This window comes from Callionymus lyra, chromosome 16 (assembly GCF_982586985.1).
Source record: "Callionymus lyra chromosome 16, fCalLyr1.hap1.1, whole genome shotgun sequence".
Lineage (NCBI taxonomy): Eukaryota > Metazoa > Chordata > Actinopteri > Syngnathiformes > Callionymidae > Callionymus > Callionymus lyra.
In genome coordinates, this window is record NC_141833.1 from 25,995,834 (window position 1) to 26,010,912 (window position 15,079).

General features: G+C 47.2%; 1 protein-coding gene across 2 annotated transcripts; it reads left to right on the forward strand.

Moving 5' to 3' along the window:
- The first annotated feature begins 3,918 nt into the window (after positions 1-3,918).
- LOC148064291 (tumor necrosis factor receptor superfamily member 14-like) lies at positions 3,919-6,338 on the forward strand. 2 transcript variants are annotated; one of them, XM_087810984.1, is made up of 6 exons: positions 3,919-4,316; positions 4,997-5,122; positions 5,199-5,348; positions 5,420-5,507; positions 5,822-5,850; positions 6,137-6,338. In XM_087810984.1, exons 1-6 carry the CDS (start codon positions 4,217-4,219, stop codon positions 6,187-6,189), a joined length of 546 nt encoding a protein of 181 aa, XP_087667110.1. In that variant the 5' UTR covers positions 3,919-4,216; the 3' UTR covers positions 6,190-6,338. The 2 variants fall into 2 exon arrangements, 1 of the variants encoding a protein (XP_087667110.1); XR_015713529.1 differs by lacking the exons at positions 5,822-5,850; positions 6,137-6,338 and adding an exon at positions 5,576-5,722.
- The last annotated feature ends 8,741 nt before the right edge of the window (positions 6,339-15,079 follow it).

Genomic DNA, 15,079 nt, shown 5'->3' on the forward strand with positions numbered 1-15,079 from the left:
AACGCGCACGCACACATAAAACACACGCATGCACACACAGACATGCACTGACACACGCACACACACACAGTGACATGCACACATAAAACACACACACGCACGCACACGCAGACACACACTGACACATGCGCACACACACCAGTGACATGCACACAAACGCATAACTACACATCACAAACAAACCTATAAAATCCGCGTTTGTTTTATGTGTTCGTGCGTGCGTGTGTTTTATGTTTGCATGTCACCGTGTGTGTGTGCGTTTGTCAGTGCATGTCTATGTATGCATGCGTGTGTTTTATGTGTGCGTGCGCGTTTGATTTATGTGGGTGTGCGCATTTGTTTAATGTGTGCGTGCGTGTGTTGTGTGCGTGTGCATTTATTTTATCTGTGCTCGCGCGCATTTGTTTTGTGTGCTCTTGCGCATTTGTTTTATGTGTGCGTGCACGCATTTGTTTCATGTGTGCGTGCGCGCATTTGTTTTATGTGTGCGCGTGCGCATTTGTTTTATTCATTTTATAGGTTTGTTTGTGATGTGTAGTTAGGCGTTTGTGTTCATGTCACTGGTGTGTGCACATGTGTCAGTGTGTGTCTGCGTGTGCGTGCGTGTGTGTGTTTTATGTGTGCATGTCACCGTGTGTGTGTGCGTGTGTCAGTGCATGTCTGTGTATGCATCCGTGTGTTTTGTGTGCGCGCGCGCATTTATTTTATGTGTGCGCGTGCGCATTTGTTTTATGTGTGCGTGCGTGCGTGTGTTTTATGTTTGCATGTCACCGTGTGTGTGTGCGTTTGTCAGTGCATGTCTGTGTATGCATGCGTGTGTTTTATGTGTGCGTGCGCGTTTGTTTTATGTGGGTGTGCGCATTTGTTTAATGTGTGCGTGTGTGTGTTGTGTGCGTGTGCATTTGTTTTATCTGTGCGCGCGCATTTGTTTTGTGTGCTCTTGCGCATTTGTTTTATGTGTGCGCATGCGCGTTTGTTTAATGTGTGCGTGCGCACATTTGTTTCATGTGTGGTGCGCGCATTTGTTTCATGTGTGCGTGCGCGCATTTGTTTTATGTGTGCGCGTGCGAATTTGTTTTATGTGTGCGCGTGCGCATTTGTTTTATTCATTTTATAGGTTTGTTTGTGATGTGTAGTTATGCGTTTGTGTGCATGTCACTGGTGTGTGCACATGTGTCAGTGTGTGTCTGCGTTTGCGTGCGTGTGTGTGTGTTTTATGTGTGCATGTCACCGTGTGTGCGTGCGCGTTTGTTTTATTTGTGCGCGTGCGCATTTGTTTTGTGTGTGCGTGCGCGCGTTTGTTTTAATGTGTGCGCGTGCGAATTTGTTTTATGTGTGCGCGTGCGCATTTGTTTTATTCATTTTATAGGTTTGTTTGTGATGTGTAGTTATGCGTTTGTGTGCATGTCACTGGTGTGTGCACATGTGTCAGTGTGTGTCTGCGTTTGCGTGCGTGTGTGTGTGTTTTATGTGTGCATGTCACCGTGTGTGCGTGCGCGTTTGTTTTATTTGTGCGCGTGCGCATTTGTTTTGTGTGTGCGTGCGCGCGTTTGTTTTAATGTGTGCGTGCGCGCATTTGTTTTATGTGTGCGCATTTGTTTTATGTGTGCGCGCGCGCATTTGTTTTATAGTAAGTAAGTAAGTAAGTAAGTAATATATATTTGTATAGCGCTTTTCGAGACCAGGGTCACAAAGCGCTTTAACAATCAAAACAATACTCAAAACAGTACATACTTCAAAGATCAAGACAACACCGAGAACAACACAGGAGTTCGAGAAATTCAAGGAAAAGCCTGAACAAATAGAAACGTCTTAAGATGTTTCTTAAAGGAGTCAGTAGATTCCATCAAGCGCAAAGAGAGAGGAAGATTGTTCCAAAGCTTAGGAGCAACAGCCTGAAAAGATTTCTCTCCTCTGGTCCTGAGCCGTGTGCGTGGAACCATAAGTAGATTCTGATCCACAGACCTCAGAGACCGAGCTGGGGTGTAAGGCTGGATCAGATCAGTGATGTAAGGAGGAGCCTGACCATGAATAGCTCTGAAAGTAAGAACCAGAATTTTAAAGTTGATCCTGAAAGAAACTGGAAGCCAGTGAAGAGTTTTAAGGATCGGAGAAATGTGAGTTCTCCTACTTGAGCGGTTCAGAATTCTCGCTGCAGAGTTCTGAATCAACTGCAGACGAGACAGCTCCTTCTTGTTAAGACATGAAAACAAACTGTTACAATAGTCCAGACGAGAAGAAACAAACGCATGGATTACAAGCTCCAGATCATGTTGTGACAACATTTTCCTAAGTTTAGAGATTTTTCTCAGTTGAAGGAAACAGTTTCTGGTCAGTTTATGTGTGCGCGTGCGCATTTGTTTTATTTATTTTATAGGTTTGTTTGTGATGTGTAGTTATGCGTTTGTGTGCATGTCACTGGTGTGTGTGTGCATGTGTCAGTGTGTGTCTGCGTGTGTGTGTTTTATGTGTGCATGTCACCGTGTGTGTGTGCGTGTCTGTGTATGCATCCGTGTGTTTTGTGTGCGCGTGCGCATTTGTTTTATGTCTGCGTGCGTGCGTGTGTTTTATGTTTGCATGTCACCGTGTGTGCGTTTGTCAGTGCATGTCTGTGTATGCATGCGTGTGTTTTATGTGTGCGTGCGCGTTTGTTTTATGTGGGTGTGCGCATTTGTTTAATGTGTGCGTGCGTGTGTTGTGTGTGTGTGCATTTGTTTTATCTGTGCGCGCGCATTTGTTTTGTGTGCTCTTGCGCATTTGTTTTATGTGTGCGCGTGCGCATTTGTTTAATGTGTGCGTGCGCGCATTTGTTTTATGTGTGGTGCGCGCATTTGTTTCATGTGTGCGTGCGCGCATTTGTTTTGTGTGCGCGTGCGAATTTGTTTTATGTGTGCGCGTGCGCATTTGTTTTATTCATTTTATAGGTTTGTTTGTGATGTGTAGTTACACACATCACACCTACCATGATTTTGTTCAATGAGATGAAAACTTATTTGATGTCAATCCAGTGTTCAGGTTGACTTCAGTGCTTATGTTTTAGTAGAAGTGAAGCTGTGGTGCTTTAGTTTAATACATGGACACAGCACTAAACTTTGTTGTTGGTTGTTTTTTTTAGATTTTGGGATCAACCGTCACTTTTTAGTAATGGGAGAATTATTTCTCTGTACTGTGCGAGTCGTTCCAGAGCCATTGTTCAGCCTGAAGCCAATACGTTTTTAGGTTGAAAAGTTTGCCCCCCTGAAAAAATGTAATGCCCCCCCTTAAATGTTTTTCTGCAGCCGGGTCTGTCAGTGTTATACTAGATCCACTCAGTATAAACTGTTGTCAACATTGAAGTCAAATAATCTCCAGAAATGATACTTTGTGATGAAGTCTTAATGTTAAAAGAGACAAATGTAATAATATCTTTAATGAATCAATTCATGTACATTTATATCAAACCTGCTATTCCCTGCATGATGGGATCAGAAACACTAGAATTCTACTTTCTCTGTACGTTTTAGATTTACAACACATGGACATACAGTAGATCTGACTTAATTATTAAGTTCATGTATGTCATTAATCATTTTTCTACTTAATGACGACATCATTAAAAGTGTGAACTGCAGTCACACTGCAAGTTTATGTCCATAATCCTTAGATATTCTCTCCAAATGAGAACAATTTAACAGAAGAGTTTAACATTACCTTGGCTGTAGTCATGCTCTGTAGACAGAAGCTTCACCTGCACAGGTGATCTCATTAGCTCGTCCTGTCTCTCCACCTGCACGCAAAGCAACTTGTACTCTCTGCTGCCCTCTAGTGTTGCTAAAACTATTTATTATGTCCAATAAACAAACCTAAAGAAAAACAGTGTGGGTCTTTCTTTTTTTTTTCAAGGGTCCCCATTTTGTCTCAAACATCAATATAGCTAATATTTAACACTAATTGGTAAATATCAAACATGTATGCTTCATTACAGTTGAAACAATTGTTCTCTGGTAACAAATATTTATCATTAAACATGTGTGTTCATGTATGATCCATGGCACTCATCATGATGGACAAATATGATGGAAAAACATTCTATTAGTGTCAGTACAGTACACGAGGTTGGAAATCAACGACGTATTTGCGCATGCGTTGTCCACCTACAAGGAGGTTTATAACGGTCAGACGCGGAAGAATCTACGAAACTATCACTGATAGATTCTCAAAAATCATCTGATATTAAATGATCTTTTCTCTCAAGGATAAGGATGTTGAAGGAGTGACGTCACAGTGTCCACTGTTGAAGGATAAGGATGTTGAGTGTCCAGCTGGAAGGAGCAGAGGTACATGTTGTTGTTTATTAAAGTCTCTTTTCATTTTATTGACATAGGTAAATGTAACGCTAAGTTTAAGTGAAGGTATCAAGACCTGTCGCCCTTCCCAGCTATCTTCTAAATAATCCACGGAGGAAAAATTCAGAAAAAAAAGTCTTATATAGATCCAGAGCGGTCCGTAATAGGAACAAAAAAACAAAACAGGCACTCGGGGCGAAGGCAGGGCACTTCTGGAGATCGGGGTCCCAACAGCAACTAAAACAAAAAGACAAAAGGACTCACTTGAGTAAATAAAAGTGCTGACAACGTCAGGAGTATCCAAAGGATAATCCAGTTCTGATTCAAAGGCGAGGAGCGCGATCGAAAGGACAGCCAACCTGGTCTGGAAACGCAATACTCTGGCGAGTTCTTCCGGGTAGAGACGCTCCTTATCAATGGGAAGAACCCGCCACTCCATCATCCCCAGCCGCGCACCTGCCAGCGTCTGTCACTCAAAACACAGGACACATAAAAACGGAAAACCACCTTCAAAATAAAACAAAAGAACATAAGCATGACACTTGTATGTTGATTCTATCAAATGTATTCTGCCTATTTTAAATGTTGACCTTTTTTCTTATAAGAGTAACTGTCAGGAGTCTTGATGTAAAACGTCACTCAAATTTTTCATTTATTTATTTCTCTCACAGGATTCAGAGTCAATGTTCATTGCACAGAATTTCCATCTCCGTCCTGCACTGTCTGTGATGATGGAACTTACATGGACAAATTGAACCGAGAGAAACATGGTTTCAAGTGTCTCGTCTGTACTGAAGGTAAAGTTTGTTCTTCACTAGAATGATGAGTAGGTCAGTATGTAGATGTGATGTAGAATTTGTTATTGACTAACAGGACTGAGAGAGATCAGATCCTGTACCTTCACAGCAAACACCAAGTGTGAACCTCTGGAGGGTTTTTTCTGTGTGGACGGCTCAGTGGACACATGTGTGGCAGCACAGCAACACTCCACATGTGAACCAGGACAGTTCATCATCAGAGCAGGTGAGTTTCACATCCAACATGTGAAATGCAAGAGTGCAGAAACTATAAGACACACACAATGTTCTTCACAGGAACGTCCTCCACAGACACTGAGTGTGGAACCTGCAGTGAAGGAACATTTTCAAATGGAACGTTCACGTCATGTCAGGATCACAAACAGTGAGTGAAGCTTCACAAATGTTTGCTCCAGATGTTTTCTTCTAAACTGTCTCCACTTGTCTTTGTAGATGTTCAACATATCTACGAGAAGGAACTATTTCTTCTGACTCTGTATGTCGAGAAGGTTTGACACCAGGAGAAGTGGCTGGAATTATTGTTGCTGTGATCGTTCTACTGATCACATGTTCTGTAGTTTATTGGTATAAAAAAAAGAAAAAGAGGTAAAAAACAAATGCATTCATAAAAATCACATTATTATATTGATTTGTGTTTATCTGGAGTCATTTCCTTTAATTATTTTTCTCCTTAACCAGATCGAAAAGAGTTCAAGAGAAGAAGGAAGGTATGTAAGAACGTTTTTTAGTCATTTATCAAAGTGATTTAATGTTTAAATGTAATGTTGATTAATTTTGCAGATGTCATCACTTGTACAATTAAAATTAATGTCAATTTTGGTTTAATATCTTCAGCACTGCAGTATTTGTGCATCAGAGAAACTATCATTATTTCTTATTAGGAGGTGGCAGTGGAAATGAATGAATGTATGGATTCAACGGAGCATCCGTGAGAATTTCAATTAGTTTAATTTTTTTTTTAATCTAAACTGACTTATTTTTTTCTTGTCTCAGATCAATTTATTCATCTGAGAATAAGTCCGATGAAGTCGAACATGTTCCACTGATGGTAGAACCCGGGGAAGACCCAGAACACACTGAAGAACCATGTTCCTCCACTGGGCTGGAAACACAGGGGGGTCCTCCAGAAAGAGCTGGACGATGTAACTGGGGAGAAGAAAGTATGGACCTCTCTGCTGAAGCTGCTGCCCCTGTGACAAGAATCCAGATAAACAGACCAGAGATAGCAGACGTTGAACATGAACTAATTGGACACGAGGATATTAAAGTAGATTGTTCAGTCATTCAATAGAATGTTTCAGTTTTATACAACATGAAAAATGTGTTCATAAATGATCTGTTCAGTGAACATAACATATTTCTGGCTGTTTTCATTTGCCTGTGTGTGTAGCTTAGTCTGTGATATAGAAAAACAGTTTCCGTCAAAGCTTTCATTAATCTCATAAATGGCTGATCAGTTAAACATCAGCCAGGTTTGAGGATGTACTTCACTCCACAGCCGTCAGTGTTGCTTGTTCTATCACTGCCCTTTTTGTGAGGTCACCAAATTCAGACCAGCACAGATGGACAAAACCCAACAGCACATACAAAGCCACTTGAGAAAGGCAATCATCATGGAGGTGTGTACAGTATATCTTTAGTTAGTTCCTCGTATATTGCATCATAAAAGTCTAACCGTTTACATTTTTATGTTTGACAGACTATCCGATACACAGATGTGGGCTGCAGACCAGAACCTCACGTCCATTGTCCGTATTGTGCTGATACAGCTGTCATGGTTGCATGTTGCATGGATGTGTGTATCTTTAAAACATGTTGAATAACAGAAAAATGTATTCAGTATTCAGTGTGTGTTCAGTACTAAAACTCCAATGGGCCTTTTCATACAATGCTAACAAACTCATCTGTTATCGTTGCCGTAAGATCACATCCAAAGTATGTCGTGGCAGCTGATGCGAAACAAGGTTTGGCAAAAACAAAAGTGTGGTGTTAGATTAAAAATTATTATACACTATACGTATACGCCATACTTAAATTAACCCCTTGACGCCTGAATTTATTTGCAATTGTTAAAAAAAAAAAATTATGTGTGTTTTTGCTTTCAAGCAGAGACTAAATAAAGTGAAGATTCAATTTTTTACTGTAGAACATAAAATTATTGTAAAATTGGGTATGTCTTAAATTAGCGACAACAGGCATTGGAGGACCAAAAAATAATAAAAACACATTTCCCATCTTAAGCATGAAATTTTATTTTTTAATGCCAACATATACATTACAGTGGTAAGAAAACAATAAAAAACACTATGCGTGCGTGTGTGTCAATGTGCGTCAATACGTGTGTGTCAATGCGCCCGTGCGTGTCAATGTGCGTGTCAATGTGCGTCAATGCGTGTGTCAATGTGCGTCAATGCGCGCGCTTGTCAATGTGCGTCAATACGTGTGTGTCAATGTGCGTCAATGCGTGCGCGCGTGTCAATGTGCGTCAATGCGTGCGCGCATGTCAATGTGCGTCAATGCGTGTGTGTGTCAATGTGCGTCAATGCGTGTGTATGTTTGAATGTGCGTCAATGCGTGCGCGCGTGTCAATGTGCGTCAATGCGTGTGTATGTTTGAATGTGCGTCAATGCGTGCGCGCGTGTCAATGTGCGTCAATGCGTGCGCGCGTGTCAATGTGCGTCAATACGTGTGTGTGTGTCAATGTGCGTCAATGCGCCCGTGCGTGTCAATGTGCGTCAATGCGTGCGTCAATGTGCGTCAATACGTGTGTGTCAATGTGCGTCAATGCGCGCGCGTGTCAGCCACCTTTGAGAGACTAATGGATGGCATGCTAGCTGGTGTCCCACGTCAACAGTGCCTTGTGTATTTAGATGACCTTCTAATTCATGGGGCATCGTGTGAAGAAGCCCTTAACTCCCTACGACTAGTGCTGAGCAGAGTGGCTGCTGCGGGTTTGAAGCTGCACCCTGACAAGTGTCACTTCTTAAGGCGAGAGTTAGTGCGTGTGTGTGTCAATGTGCGTCAATGCGTGCGCGCGTGTCAATGTGCGTCAATGCGCGCGCGTGTGTCAATGTGCGTCAATGCTTGCGCGCGTGTCAATGTGCGTCAATGCGCCCGTGCGTGTCAATGTGTGTCAATGTGTGTCAATGCTTGCGCGCGTGTCAATGTGCGTCAATGCGCGCGTGCGTGTCAATGTGCGTCAATGCGCCCGTGCGTGTCAATGCGTGTGCGTGTGTCAATATGCACACGTGTGCGTGTGTCAATATGCGCGCGCGTGTCAATGTGCGTCAATGCTTGCGCGTGTCAATGTGCGTCAATGCGCCCGTGCGTGTCAATGCGTGTGCGTGCGTCAATGCTTGCGAGTGTCAATGTGCGTCAATGCGCGCGCGCGTGTCAATGTGCGTCAATGCGCGCGCGTGTGTCAATGTGCGTCAATGCTTGCACGCGTGTCAATGTGCGTCAATGCGCGCGTGCGTGTCAATGTGCGTCAATGCGTGCGCGTGTGTCTATGTGCATCAATGCGCGCGTGCGTGTCAATGTGCGTCAATGCGTGCGCGCGTGTCAATGTGCGTCAATGCGTGTGTGGGTCGGACACATAAAACAAATGCGCGCTCCCACACAAAACACACGGATGCATACACGGACATGCACTGACACACGCACACTCCCCCATGTCATGAGGGAAGTTGGGGGGCCAGCAGTATTTCATGGGCGGTTGCACAAATGCGCACGAGCACACATAAAACAAATGCGCGCTAACACATAAAACAAATGCACACGTAAAACAAATGCACACGCACGCACACATAAAACAAATGCGCACACCCACATAAACAAATGCGCACGCACACATAAAACACACGCATGCATACACAGACATGCACTGACAAAACAAAATAGGTTTGTTTGTTTTATTTATTTTATAGGTTTGTTTGTGATTTGTAGTTATGCGTTTGTGTGCATGTCACTGGTGTGTGTGCGCATGTGTCAGTATGTGTCTGCGTGTGCGTGCGTGTGTGTGTTTTATGTGTGCATGTCACCATGTGTGTGTGCGTGTGTCAGTGCATGTCTGTGTATGCATCCGTGTGTTTTATGCGCGCACGCGCATTTGTTTTATGTGTGCGTGCGCGTTTGTTTTATGTGTGCGTGCGCATATTTGTTTTATGTGTGCATGCGCGCATTTGTTTTATGTGTGCGTGCGCGCATTTGTTTTATGTGTGCAGCGCGCATTTGTTTTATGTGTGCATGCGTGGATTTGTTATATGTGAGCGCGCGCGCATTTGTTTTATGTGTGCGTGCGCGTTTGTTTTATGTGTGCGTGCGTGCATTTGTTTCATGTGACATGCACACATAAAACACAGGCATGCACGCACACTTAAAACAAACGCGGACGCACACAAAACACACGCATGCACACACAGACATGCACTGACACACGCACACACACGGTGACATGCACACATAAAACACACACACGCACGCACACGCAGACACACACTGACACATGCGCACACACACCAATGACATGCACACAAACGCATAACTACACATCACAAACAAACCTATAAAATCCGCGTTTGTTTTATGTGTGCGTGCGTGCGTGTGTTTTATGTTTGCATGTCACCGTGTGTGTGTGCGTTTGTCAGTGCATGTCTGTGTATGCATGCGTGTGTTTTATGTGTGCGTGCGCGTTTGTTTTATGTGGGTGTACGGTGACATGCACACATAAAACACACACACGCACGCACACGCACGCAAACACAGACACACACTGACACATGTGCACGCACCAGTGACATGCAGACAAACGCATAACTACACGTCACAAACAAACCTATAAAATGAATAAAACAAATGCGTACGCGCACACATAAAACAAATTCGCACGCGCACACATGAAACAAATGCGCGCACGCACACATTAAACAAATGCGCACGCGCACACATAAAAGAAATGCGCACGCGCACACATAAAACAAATGCGCGCACGCACACATGAAACAAATGCGCGCACGCACACATAAAACAAATGCGCGCACGCACACATAAAACAAATGCGCGCACGCACACATAAAACAAATGCGCGCACGCACACATAAAACAAATGCGCGCACGCACACATTAAACAAATGCGCACGCGCACACTTAAAACAAATGCGCAAGAGCACACAAATCAAATGCGCGCGCACAGATAAAACAAATGCATGCATACACAGACATGCACTGACAAAACAAAATAGTTTTGTTTGTTTTATTTATTTTATAGGTTTGTTTGTGATTTGTAGTTATGCGTTTGTGTGCATGTCACTGGTGTGTGTGCGCATGTGTCAGTGTGTGTCTGCGTGTGCGTGCGTGTGTGTGTTTTATGTGTGCATGTCACCATGTGTGTGTGCGTGTGTCAGTGCATGTAGGTGTATGCATCCGTGTGTTTTATGCGCGCGCGCATTTGTTTTATGTGTGCGTTTGTTTTATGTGTGCGTGCGCGCATTTGTTTTATGTGTGCATGCGCGCATTTGTTTTATGTGTGCGTGCGCGCATTTGTTTTATGTGTGCAGCGCGCATTTGTTTTATGTGTGCATGCGCGGATTTGTTTTATGTGTGCGCGCGCGCATTTGTTTTATGTGTGCGTGCGCGTTTGTTTTATGTGTGCGTGCGTGCATTTGTTTCATGTGACATGCACACATAAAACACACGCATGCACGCACACATAAAACAAACGCGGACGCACACAAAACACACGCATGCACACACAGACATGCACTGACACACGCACACACACAGTGACATGCACACATAAAACACACACACGCACGCACACGCAGACACACACTGACACATGCGCACACACACCAATGACATGCACACAAACGCATAACTACACATCACAAACAAACCTATAAAATCCGCGTTTGTTTTATGTGTGCGTGCGTGCGTGTGTTTTATGTTTGCATGTCACCGTGTGTGTGTGCGTTTGTCAGTGCATGTCTGTGTATGCATGCGTGTGTTTTATGTGTGCGTGCGCGTTTGTTTTATGTGGGTGTGCGCATTTGTTTAATGTGTGCGTGCGTGTGTTGTGTGCGTGTGCATTTGTTTTATCTGTGCGCGCGCATTTGTTTTGTGTGCTCTTGCGCATTTGTTTTATGTCATAACCTCTAGGTGGTTGCGCTCGTGACATCACTTTTTTCCGAGCAGTCACACTCGGAAAAAAATCGTTTCGTCTGGCAAAAGAACCAGAGTTCTCAGCGGGCTTCCAGTCCAACCTTGTCCGATTTTGAGGCACCAGGCTCGGCCACAGTCGGAGCCCATTCACTCCCTCCCCTGTTGTACTCGCTCCCTATTAACCTCTAGGTGGTTGCGCTCGTGACATCAAAAAGACCACTTTTTTCGGAGCAGTCACACTTGGGAAAAATTTGTTTGCACTCACACCATCCCTCCCCATTAACCTCTAGGTGGTTGCGCTCGTGACATCAAAAATACCACTTTTTTCGGAGCAGTCACACTTAGGAAACATTTGTTTGCACTCACACCATCCCTCCCCATTAACCTCTAGGTGGTTGCGCTCGTGACATCAAAAAGACCACTTTTTTCGGAGCAGTCAGACACCGAGGTTTTATGGATTTATGTCCGTTTTCCTGGTTCTCTGACTCAGGCACCTTGTGACCGACATCCCCCCCTTCCATGGTTCTATTTCGCCGATACTTTGGTGAGTTTTCTACCCACAAACCAAGCCCCCCAAGCCCGCCGCCTGGTGGGGGAGCATGCCCCCTGGTCCCGGGTCTATTTAAGGACACTTTGGTGAGTTTTCTACCCGCAAACCAAGCCCCCCAAGCCCGCCGCCTGGTGGGGGGACATGCCGCCTGGCCCGGTTCTATTTTAGGTCACTTTGGTGAGTTTTCTACCCGCAAACCAAGCCCCCCAAGCCCGCCACCTGGTGGGGGGAGATGCCCCCTGGTCCCGGTTCTATTTTAGGACACTTTGGTGAGTTTTCTACCCGCAAACCAAGCCCCCCAAGCCCGCCACCTGGTGGGGGAAGAGGCCCCCTGGTCCCGGTTCTATTTTAGGACACTTTGGTGAGTTTTCTACCCACACTGCAGGTCCCCAAATGCCGCCATCTGGTGGGGGAACATGCCGCCTGCACCGGTTCTATTTTAAGTCACTTTGGTGAGTTTTCTGCCCACACTGCAGGTCCCCAAATGCCGCCATCTGGTGGGGGAACATGCCGCCTACACCGGTTCTATTTTAAGTCACTTTGATGAGTTTTCTGCCCACACTGCAGGTCCCCAAATGCCGCCATCTGGTGGGGGAACATGCCGCCTGCACCGGGTCTATTTTAAGTGACTTTGGTGAGTTTTCTGCCCACACTACAGGTCCCCAAATGCCGCCATCTGGTGGGGGGACATGCCGCCTGCACCGGTTCTATTTTAAGTCACTTTGGTAAGTTTTCTGCCCACACTACGGGTCCCCAAATGCCGCCATCTGGTGGGGGGACATGCCGCCTGCACCGGTTCTATTTTAAGTCACTTTGGTGAGTTTTCTGCCCACACTACGGGTCCCCAAATGCCGCCATCTGGTGGGGGGACATGCCGCCTGCACCGGTTCTATTTTAAGTCACTTTGGTGAGTTTTCTGCCCACACTACGGGTCCCCAAATGCCGCCATCTGGTGGGGGGACATGCCGCCTGCACCGGTTCTATTTTAAGTCACTTTGGTGAGTTTTCTGCCCACACTACGGGTCCCCAAATGCCGCCATCTGGTGGGGGAACTGCCGCCTAGTCCCGGTTCTATTTTAGGTCACTTTTCTCACTTTCTGACCCACAAATAATGCCCCAAATGCCGCCGCCTGGTGGGGGGAACTGCCGCCTAGTCCCGGTTCTATTTTAGGTCACTTTTCTCACTTTCTGACCCACAAATAATGCCCCAAATGCCGCCGCCTGGTGGGGGGAACTGCCGCCTAGTCCCGGTTCTATTTTAGGTCACTTTTCTCACTTTCTGACCCACAAATAATGCCACAAATGCCGCCGCCTGGTGGGGGGAACTGCCGCCTAGTCCCGGTTCTACTTTAGGTCACTTTTCTCACTTTCTGACCCACAAATAATGCCCCAAATGCCGCCGCCTGGTGGGGGGAACTGCCGCCTAGTCCCGGTTCTATTTTAGGTCACTTTTCTCACTTTCTGACCCACAAATAATTCCCCAAAGGCCCCCTGGTTCTCCATGCCCGCAGGAGGAGGCTCCCCAGGCCCCCTGGTTCTCCATCCCCGCAGGAGGAGGCTCCCCAGGCCCCCTGGTTCCCCATCCCCGCAGGAGGAGGCTCCCCAGGCCCCCTGGTTCTCCATCCCCGCAGGAGGAGGCTCCCCAGGCCCCCTGGTTGGGAGAGGGGGAAAAAGACCAAAGTGTTTAAAAATGCCCCAAAGTGTTGAAAATGTTCCCCAGGCCCCTGGTTCCCCATCCCCGCAGGAAGAGGCTCCCCAGGCCCCCTGGTTCTCCATCTCCGCAGGAGGAGGCTCCCCAGGCCCCCTGGTTGGGAGAGGGGGAAAAAGACCAAAGTGTTTAAAAATGCCCCAAAGTGTGTGAAAATGTTCCCCGGGCCCCTGGTTCTCCATCCCCGCAGGAGGAGGCTCCCCAGGCCCCCTGGTTCTCCATCCCTGCAGGAGGAGGCTCCCCAGGCCCCCTGGTTCCCCATCCCCGCAGGAGGAGGCTCCCCAGGCCCCCTGGTTGGGAGAGGGGGAAAAAGACCAAAGTGTTTAAAAATGCCCCAAAGTGTGTGAAAATGTTCCCCGGGCCCCTGGTTCTCCACCCCGCAGGAGGAGGCTCCCCAGGCCCCCTGGTTCTCCATCCCCGCAGGAGGAGGCTCCCCAGGCCCCCTGGTTCCCCATCCGCGCAGGAGGAGGCTCCCCAGGCCCCCTGGTTGGGAGAGGGGGAAAAAGACCAAAGTGTTTAAAAATGCCCCAAAGTGTTGAAAATGTTCCCCAGGCCCCTGGTTCCCCATCCCCGCAGGAGGAGGCTCCCCAGGCCCCCTGGTTCTCCATCCCCACAGGAGGAGGCTCACCAGGCCCCCTGGTTGGGAGAGGGGGAAAAAGACCAAAGTGTTTAAAAATGCCCCAAAGTGTTGAAAATGTTCCCCAGGCCCCTGGTTCCCCATCCCCGCAGGAGGAGGCTCCCCAGGCCCCCTGGTTCTCCATCCCCGCAGGAGGAGGCTCCCCATGCCCCCTGGTTGGGAGAGGGGGAAAAAGACCAAAGTGTTTAAAAATGCCCCAAAGTGTTGAAAATGTTCCCCAGGCCCCTGGTTCCCCATCCCCGCAGGAGGAGGCTCCCCAGGCCCCCTGGTTCCCCATCCCCGCAGGAGGAGGCTCCCCAGGCCCCTGGTTGGGAGAGGGGGGAAAAAAGACCAAAGTGTTTAAAAATGCCCCAAAGTGTGTGAAAATGTTCCCCGGGCCCCTGGTTCTCCATCCCCGCAGGAGGAGGCTCCCCAGGCCCCCTGGTTCCCCATCCCCGCAGGAGGAGGCTCCCCAGGCTCCCTGGTTCTCCATCCCCGCAGGAGGAGGCTCCCCAGGCCCCCTGGTTCCCCATCCCGGCAGGAGGAGGCTCCCCAGGCCCCTGGTTGGGAGAGGGGGGAAAAAGACCAAAGTGTTTAAAAATGCCCCAAAGTGTTGAAAATGTTCCCCAGGCCCCTGGTTCCCCATGCCCGCAGGAGGAGGCTCCCCAGGCCCCCTGGTTCTCCATCCCCGCAGGAGGAGGCTCCCCAGGCCCCTGGTTGGGAGAGGGGGAAAAAGACCAAAGTGTTTAAAAATGCCCCAAAGTGTTGAAAATGTTCCCCAGGCCCCTGGTTCCCCATCCCCGCAGGAGGAGGCTCCCCAGGCCCCCTGGTTCTCCATGCCCGCAGGAGGAGGCTCCCCAGGCCCCCTGGTTCTCCATCCCCGCAGGAGGAGGCTCCCCAGGC

Excerpts from the sequence above, each read along its gene's own strand:
- LOC148064291 (XM_087810984.1), top strand. The coding sequence starts at position 4,217 with ATGATCTTTTCTCTCAAGGATAAGGATGTTGAAGGAGTGACGTCACAG. Across the intron at positions 4,317-4,996 it reads TCCAGCTGGAAGGAGCAGAG|GATTCAGAGTCAATGTTCAT; the intron begins GTACATGTTGTT and ends TTTCTCTCACAG. Across the intron at positions 5,123-5,198 it reads GTGTCTCGTCTGTACTGAAG|GACTGAGAGAGATCAGATCC; the intron begins GTAAAGTTTGTT and ends ATTGACTAACAG.